The 9,255-nt window shown below is 33.6% G+C and overlaps 1 protein-coding gene across 2 annotated transcripts; it reads right to left on the bottom strand.

Annotated features, from left to right (window-relative positions):
- Positions 1 to 1,219: 1,219 nt before the first annotated feature.
- Positions 1,220 to 4,577, bottom strand: LOC110824934 (protein SHOU4-like). 2 transcript variants are annotated; one of them, XM_088220248.1, is made up of 5 exons: positions 4,144 to 4,577; positions 3,942 to 4,030; positions 2,662 to 2,817; positions 1,713 to 1,924; positions 1,220 to 1,629 (listed from the first exon to the last, which is right to left on the bottom strand). In XM_088220248.1, exons 2-5 carry the CDS (start codon positions 4,002 to 4,004, stop codon positions 1,416 to 1,418), a joined length of 645 nt encoding a protein of 214 aa, XP_088076374.1. In that variant the 5' UTR covers positions 4,005 to 4,030; positions 4,144 to 4,577; the 3' UTR covers positions 1,220 to 1,415. The 2 variants fall into 2 exon arrangements, with proteins under 2 accessions (XP_088076374.1, XP_088076373.1); XM_088220247.1 differs by lacking the exon at positions 3,942 to 4,030 and having other exon boundaries at positions 4,144 to 4,576.
- Between the last annotated feature and the right edge of the window lie 4,678 nt (positions 4,578 to 9,255).

A 9,255-nucleotide genomic window follows, 5' to 3' on the forward strand; every position in this document is an offset into this window, starting at 1 on the left:
AAGAAATAATGAAAATAAAAACAATAAAATAAAGATAGACTAATTTACTTGGTGAACCAATGCTCTGATACCAAATGATGCGGAATCCCAAGACCCTTACTTGAACCTTAGAACTATTCAATCAGTTTAGAATAGAATTTAGATCTCAAGTAAAAAGGAAGCAAATTTGTTTAATCACCCAAATGGTAGAAGTTAAATAAAACCCAAGAAAAATAAATGATATCCCTTGAATCCAATCAAAACAAGCACCAAGAACAATTGAAATACAAGTGATAACAATTGTATTCTAAATCAACACCTTGTGCATAAAGTGAAAAGAAAGTTAAAACGCTCTCAACACAATTCTTAAATATTTTATTATAACTCTTGATGTTCATAAAGAAGAGTTCATTTGATATTTATAGCCAAATAAATCAATGATAAGTTACAATACAATAACTATAATTGTAACTCCCACAATAACTAGGTTAATTATATGATAATTACAATTGTAACTCCAACAATAACTAGTTTAATTATAGACATGTAATTGTTATGTAACTCCTTGTAACTCCAATCTTCTTAACCAACACCACTAATTGTTTGTGGCACCATATAGTAATGAGCTAATTCTTGTAATAATACTAAAACAAGACTTAAGCCCAAAATGAGTTACACTTGACTATATGGGTTTAATTAACTCAAACTAAAATAAAACAATCAAAAATACTTAAAACAACTCAACTAATCCAGCTCATACACAAGACTTATTTACCCATTACCAATAAGACTCAAATAATTTCAAATTATCCCAAATCATTTAAACTCAATTAAAGTTACGAATTTGGGCTGTTCAGAAAGCTCATATTTGAACTTTTTAAAATTGCCCAGCCCATCATCCACATGTTTTTGAGTGAAAACTTGGATCAGTTCTTTAACCTTCTTTGCCTTTGATCTTGTTATTGCTCTACTGAAACTTTTTAAGTTTAGAACTCTATTTGTGTTTACATCATTTGAAATTTGCTCCAAATCACTTTTTGATGCTATTTGAGTATCTTGAATATTTTTAACCTTGTTTGCATCAACTTCTCTGTTCAGTTCTGCTCTCTATCTCTTTTCGTTTTTCCACCACAATTTGAATAACCCTATATTAGTCTATACTGGTTTGATCTTACTCCAGGCAATATCTTCAAGACTTGGCAAATCATAATGACAGGAAATAATAATTGATAAACATAGATTATGGGCAAGTGAAACTTTGTTAGAATTTATCAGTTCCCAGTATCTGGTAAAAATAACCCTGCTGGAAAATCCATAGTTACAGCTACTTATGAAGTAAAATTACTATTACCTATGAGAATTCTATGGGAAATTGAGTTCATTAGCCAAAATCTCTTGTGAGTCCTAAACAATTCCTGTTTTCTTTCAATGGTCCATTAATTTTCAGGACATGGCATTGGATTTGGGCTGGTTAAGGGGCCAGCCTGATCTGGGACTCCCAGAATCAGACCATCAACATCAACAGGGAGAAAAAGTCTTTGCCATAGACATCCTGTAGATATGAGCTCTGGTGGTTGAAGGATCATCACTGTATTGTTATCTCTGTGCAGCATTCCAATTACAGTCACAGGGCCCCCTTCCTGTACATATCTGCAAAACTCAAAACATAAATTTACACATCATGCAAAAGCTGCTAGAAATTAAATGGTGCGTTCGCATATAAGTTTGATTACCCTTCTTTTACACAAAGTAGACGGGCTTCAGCAGGAAGGTTTCTTTCCCTTAACCATTTTCTCAGGTTCGTGGATAGAACCCTGTTTCCTCTTGTGGTAGTGACTAGTTTGCTCTCAATGATCAGGGGAATAACTTTACAGCCAGAGCCAGCTTTTACCAAAGCTCTCATGCCAGACTTTCTATCAGTAATATAGAAGTCCGTGGAGAACCTCTGTGCAGCACAAAGCCCAAAAACCAACAACTTCAAACTTTGAAGTAGTTATAACGTTTCTCCTATTCTAAAGTCAAACTACCATCTGTTTTTAAAGATTGCAGGAAAGAACACGATCACAGAAATCATAGGAAGTCATTTGTGGAGATTATTGTTTTACATAAAAAAGCTGAGCATCCCAAGAAAGAATATTTTGCTGAAAGTAGTAGAATGATTGAATGTGCAGCAGACAGGAAAAGTTAGGATGAAAAATTGAGTTACTTGAGAAAACTGGAAATCAAGGAAAATTAGTTCCTACAAAAAACCTTGGGGAATTGCTGATTAAGAAAGACTATTTTTTGGGACAAAGAAACAAAGGCAAATATCTGCTGGTATCTTTGCCAGGTGCATTTGGACATTGTAACTGCAGAGAGGGAAGACAACTGCAATTGTCAAATGAAATGAAGAGGATATTCGAATTCAAGGTGCCATTGTGATGAAAAGCAAGGATGAGAAACCATGATGATGGTCATTATGGAACATATATAACCATAGAAAAATCTTGAAGCCTAAAGCCAACAATTGTCTTTAAGTGTGTTAAGAAATAAAGGCCAATTTTAAAGGTAAGCTTTCTCAAGGACCAGCCATCAATCAGAGCCAATAACATGGAAACAATGGATAGCACATTAAACAATTCTAACAGCATATTCTATCCTTAAAGAAGGTTTGACAAATACTTCAAAGATGCTAGAGAATACCTCACAGTACACTAATCTCCACTGGAAGCACGATTTGTTGACATTCACCGGCCTCAGGCCAAGTTGACCATATTCATACAAAAGAGTAGATGTGTAGATGCATCTTGTAGCCTTTTCATATGAGGATTCAAGGGACACATTCCCACACGAGGCAAACTGAAATGTTCAAATCAATAAAACATGGTTCATTGTCTTGATGGAATATGAATGTAACCAAGGAAGTTAAGAACAGATTGGATAGAAAATGAGTGCAAAGAAAAAATAAAATTCGTGACAGTGAATAATCTGTTAAAAAAAAAACATGCCTGGGTGACCAGACTGGATCAACAGACATAAAACATCCATTCTCCTACAGTAAAGCGATGCCAAGCACATCTAATACAATAACTTTGAATTTTCAACACAGTACGCATTGCACTTAAGTTGTAATTACCTTGTTCAAAGAGATTGACTGCTCCAGTAGCAATGGATAGCTGATGCAGTTCTTTGTTTTAAAAAGATTGGAAATATTTTTAAGATCTTTGCTTCTTAGGTATGTAAAAAGACATGCCTTGTTTGATGTTAAAAAACCCTTGAGTTATAAAAAGCTGCTGTGTTTCTAAGTTAGCACTCATAAGCATATAAATATAGCCTCTGATGAGATAGTGCTATTATTCTAACTCAAAAAAGGAACTCCTCCTACAAACACAATAAATCAAGTTTTCTTAATCCAAGGAAAAATTCTCCAAGAAGGAAAGATGCTAGACAGCAAACAAAGTAATCAATTAGCTCCTTAAAGTAAATGCAACTGCATCTTAATTTGTAACTATTTTTAACAAGCAATTTATACATCAAAATGAAAGGAACCAAAAGATCAAAACTGATAATCATAGACTCCAATCTTATAGTTTCAAAGTTTCCTCTTTTTACCCAATTTATAGATTCACATGTAAACAAATTCTAAAAGATTCATATTGTTCACTAGAAAAAGAAAACTCACCCATCGCTACACAATCAAATATAAATACATGGGGATATCATCTAGAATCCTTACTGATAGTTTGGCTCAAATTGAAATGCAAAACAACTCTTTTGAGCCCCAAAGTTCATTTACTTCCCACAAGGAATAGAAGTACTATCAACGAACCCAAACAGAAAAAATGTACCCAAACAAAAAATAACTTCAGTTTGCTCTGCTGAATCGTCAAGAAAAATTAGAAACTCATGTTCTTTCCTTCCCAATTAAATACTTTTTTCTTTCTATACGTGATGGTAGAAATAAAATAAAGAAATAAATGAACCAGAAGACACCGATTTAGGCTCTCATTTCTTTTCTCGCCGAGCATTTTTCTTTCCTTCAACATCCCCGCAGCCGAAACCTAGCTAAGTGCTTAACAAACCAAAAATCTTCTCAAGAACAGAAATTCCCAAAACATTATTTGATAAAATGTAGTAATATAACAAATAAAAAATTGAAGAGAAAAGAGAGCAGAGAAAATTTACCCCAATGATTTTAACAAGCTGTCCGTCACGTGCAAAGCGAAGGTCAGAGTCAGGGAGTGAGCGAAGGAAGAAAGAAATAGCAGCTTTATTATGCTTCCAGTTAAAAGTATTCCAGGCTAGGAAAGAAAAGACTAAAGCAGAGAGGAAAAGCAGAGAAAGGAAGAAAGCAGCGTTGTGTACGACAACGAGAATGAAGAGGGAGACGAAAAGGCCAAGGAAGAAGAGAGATAGAAGAATATAAAGGAGTAATTTGGGAAGGGGCTGGCATGTATGGCTGCTTTGGTGCTCTCTCAGGACTTCATTGGAGAGGTTGTTCATCACTCTCTGTATCTGACCCCTTTTTGCTTTGAACGGAGTGAAATGAAGGGAAACCCAAATAAGAGCAGCAGAATAACTAGTTATCAGCCAATGGTTTGTCGTCTGTTTAGTCTATCATTTCTTTTTTACTATATATATATATATATATATATATATATATATATATAGACATGACCCATTAGCTCTTAGTTTTATAATTCAGAAAAAGAGAGGAAAACAGAATTTAAAATATCAGAGAAATTTTCATTCAAAATTGCAAGTTTGTCTTTTTATCTTTTCACTTCCCTCAAAATGTTACCGTAGTCTTTTCTGCTGATGTCTTCACATATTATTTCATTGAAAAAGTTCTGCATTTTTAATTAAAAAAATTATCTATTTATAATTAATTAATAAATACAAAATTATAATAACACAACCGCTTAACAAGTATAAATTAGAATGACAATATAATTCAAATTTATAATTTTTTTATAAAGATATTGACATTATAGGACCGAATTATTTTGAATTATATTTATTTAATATTTTATTTTATTAATAAAAAATTTCAAAATTTTCATATCCTTAAATCAAGTTGTGATTTTTTTAGCAAGAACAATCTATTTAGCATTGTTTAGAAAATTATTCTTACATAATTTTTATTGAAAAATTATATACTTCCACTTTGACTCGGTTGAAGTATGAGCTTGGTTGTAGAGGATAAGAATAGAGAAGGAATGTTGGAAATGGGTGACATGCCTCTATCACGTGCGTGTGTATGTATATTTTACTAAATGACACCATTTTATTTTAGGGTTTTTTTTTGGGATGTATAAATAGCTTAAGGAAGCCCGATTTCAGTTATTTCTTTATTCGAAATCAGTGAAATTCGGCTAGGGTTTCCTCTTCTCTCTATTCTCCATCTCCAAGTAACATTTTATCTTACTTTCTTTATATTTTCAGCAAGAATCTTGATACTTAGGCTTAGATTTTTTTCATGGTATCAAAGCAAGACATGAAAATCGAAAAATCAGGCTCGAATGCAACTCCATTGCCCGAATTTGTGAACGGTGGGGCCTTAGACCCTTCGAACCCTAATAGCTCTTTCTTCATAGGAGTTAATGAAAACTCAGGAGCCTTACTAGTTACTCAGATGTTAGATTGCAATAACTACCACTCATGGGCTAGTTTGATGAAGAGGGCACTTAGAATAAAAAATAAATTGGGGTTTATTGATGGTACAATTAGGGAACCGACAAACTCTAATAGCCATTTGATGGAACATTAGCTGAGGTGTAATGATATAATCAATAACATGGATACAGAATGTAGTTTCTGTTGATATTAAAAGGAGCACCTTATATTCTGAGACAACATATCAATTATGGAATGAACTTGAGCAAAGGTTGGCTCAACATAATGCTCCTAGGGTTTATGAAGTTAAGCAATCCATAGTTAATTTGGTTCAAGAGAATGGCAGTGTTAGTGTCTATTTCTCCAAGTTAAAAGAACTATTTGATGAGTTACTTAATTATGAGTCAGTCCTGAATTGTAACTGTAGTGGCATGAAGTCCCTAATTGAACACCAATAGAGGGATTGGTTAATGAGATTCCTATTGGGATTATATGAAAACTATAAAAAATTAAGGCTCAAGTCTTAGTGATGAATCCATTCCCAAGTCTAAATAAAGTATATTCTATAGTGTAGCAAGAAGAGAAAAGAATGGAAATCTCCACTGACTTGAACCCAAATAGGACAATGGCATTTAGTATTAAGGATTCCAACAAGAACCTTAAGGCCAAGGTGGCTGGGAAAGAAAAATTATTTTACACATATTGTAAAACCACAGGCCACTTTCTAGATAAGTGTTGGAAGATTAGTGGGACCAAACCTATCTGCACACATTATGGTAAATCTGGCCATAATGTGGATACCTACTCTAAGTGCATGGATACCCTAAAGACAACAAAACACGTGGGAAAGGCAAGGGAGTTGTAGCTAACCAGGTCACAATAGAGGAAGAGAATGAAAACAGTGAGGTAGGGACTGGGTATGTGATAACACAAGAGCAGTATGCCCAGCTCATGTCTCTGCTACAATAGAACACTGCTATTGCCAGTATGGTTTAAACACGAGGCTCAATAGGCACAAATACAAGGTTGCATGGATTTTCAGGTAAACTTTCTTTTCCTAGTGCATGTACAGTTGAATCAGAGGGATTGAAAATGGTCCCTTGGGTTATTGACACCGGGGCGTCAGACCATATTATATGTATGTCTAATCTGTATATTGGAGATGTCATGAGTGTTAACTCCATAGTAGGGTTGCCAAATGGTGAAAGAATTCAGGTTATGTCTATTGGAATGGTAAAAATCAGTGAGGATTTAATCCTCAATAATGTTTTGTGTGTGCTAGCCTTCAGTTTTAATTTGTTATCGGCTAGAAGATTAACCAAAGATTCTCAGTGTTATATGGTCTTCTCATTAAAATGTGCATAATACAGGGTCTTCAGACATAAAAGACAATTGGACTAGGCAGGCTTGAAGGAGGACTATATGTTTTGCAGCAAAGAAGAGATAACTTTTGTAATGAACAATGTGCTTTTGTATCAGATGGTACCCAAGAGGTAATTCGAGAACTCATTTTAACTTGTGGCATTATAGACTTGGGCATTCAATACTACCCAAAATAGGTTTTTTTTAAAAAAAATTATCCAAATGTGTAAAGCATGAATAATGTGATGTATGTCCTTTAGCTAAGATGAACAAATTACCATTTGGCGTTAGTGAATATAAATCTCAACATCGATTTGATCTTATACACTGTAATATTTGGGGACCTTGCAATGATGTCTCATATGATGGTTTCAAATATTTTTTATCCATTGTTGATGATTATAGTAGGTGCATATGGGTCATATTGCTCAAGAACAAATCTGAAATAGGGCTAGCATTGCAAAATTTTTGTGCATTGGTGGAGACATAATTTGCAGCTATGGTCAAATCAGTAAGAAGTGATATTGGTAAAGAGCTTTTGATGCATGATTTTTATTTGAAGAAGGGTGTATGATGCAAGGGGGTGTACAAGATCAAGTACAATGTTGATGGTACAACTAAAAAGTTTAAGGCTAGGCTCGTTGCTAAAAGATATACACAAAAAAGAGGGATTAGACTACCATGAAACATTCTCACCAATGGCAAAATCACCACAATAAGTTTGATCCTTTCATTAGCTGTCGTGAATAATTGGCATTTGAGGCAATTTAATGGAAATAATGCTTTTTTGCATGGAGATTTAGATGAAGAAGTGTCCATGGAACTTCTCTCAGGATATCAAATTTAAAACAATATCAAAGTATGCAGATTGAAGAAAAGTATATATGGTTTAAAATAGGTATCCGGACAATGGTATTCAAAATTTTCATCATTCATTATGCAGCAAGGTTTTGAGCAATCAAAAGCTAATTACAATTTGTTTGTTAAGAAAACAGAAGACAGTTTTACAGCCATACTGATTTATGTGGATGATATAATTGTAATAGGAGATAATTTGAAAACAATAGAGAGATTGAAATTAACTCTCGATGAGTAGTTCAAGATTAAAGACCTAGGAAAACTCAAATATTTCCTAGGGATAGAGGTTGCAAAGTAGAAAAAAAAAAGAATATATATGTGTCGAAGAAGGTATGTTATTGATCTCTTGACAAAAGTTGGAATGATATGATCAAAATCTTCAAAAATACCTTTAGATCAAAATCTGAGGTTATCTAAGGATGAAGGTGAATTGTTATCTAATTATGTTATTTACAGGAGATTAGTGGGGAAGCTAATGTATTTAACATTGACAACGTCAAATTTGGCCTATTTCATGCAACTCAATCAATTTATGAAAAAATCGAGAGACAAACACATGTAGGTTGCTTATAAAGTGTTAAAGTATGTTAAAGGCAGTGTAGGACAAGGTTTGCTTTACCCATTAAAAATAGAACTGAAAATTAAGGTTTATTGTGATAGTGATTGGGGAAGTTGTCCATATATTAAAAGATCAATAATTGGGTATTGTATATTTACAGGTGACTCATTGGTGTCTTAAAAATAAAAAAAATAGTCAACTGTACCAAAATCCTCAACTAAAGCTGAATACAAGGCTATGACAACCACAAGCTATGAAATTACGTGGGTAAAGTATTTGATGACTGACTTAAAGGTAACGTATATCATATTGCAATTTTACATTGTGATAACAAGACTGCACTTCATATTGCAGCAAACCTTATATATCACAAAATAACAAAACATATTGAGTTGGATTGCCATCTAATTAGGGAAAGAATACAAGATGGTGGAATGAAGATAGAATATGTGAAGAATGCAGAGCAAGTTGCTGATGCTCTAACCAAAGCAATGTCTGCAGCTTTATTAGGATAACATCTTACCAAGATGGGAGCAAATAATTTATACTCTTCATCTTGCGAGGGGATGCTGAAGTATGAGCATGGTTGTAGAGGATCAAAACAGAGAAGGAATGTTGGAAGTGGGTGACATACCTTTATCATGTGGGCGTGTATGTATATTTCATTAAACGACACCATTTTATTTTAGGTTTTTTCTGGGATGTGTAAATAGCTTAAGGAAGCCTGATTTCAGTTTTTTTCTTATTCGAAATCAATGAAGTTCGGCTAGGGTTTCTCCTCTTCTCTCTATTCTCCATCTCCAAGTAATGTTTTATCTTGCTTTTCTTTATATTTTCAACAAGAATCTTGATACTTAGGCTCAGATTTTTATCAAACTCAATTATTCTATTTTATATTTTAT

This window comes from Carica papaya, chromosome 5, assembly GCF_054855325.1.
Source record: "Carica papaya isolate Zhongbai chromosome 5, ASM5485532v1, whole genome shotgun sequence".
NCBI lineage: Eukaryota > Viridiplantae > Streptophyta > Magnoliopsida > Brassicales > Caricaceae > Carica > Carica papaya.

Bases quoted from the DNA above. Each gene is read 5' to 3' on its own strand.
- LOC110824934 (XM_088220247.1), bottom strand. From the start codon at position 4,461: ATGAACAACCTCTCCAATGAAGTCCTGAGAGAGCACCAAAGCAGCCAT. The intron at 2,818-4,143 runs GTAAATTTTCTC...TGAACATTTCAG, and splicing joins AGCTTGTTAAAATCATTGGG to TTTGCCTCGTGTGGGAATGT. The intron at 1,630-1,712 runs GTAATCAAACTT...TGAGTTTTGCAG, and splicing joins CTACTTTGTGTAAAAGAAGG to ATATGTACAGGAAGGGGGCC.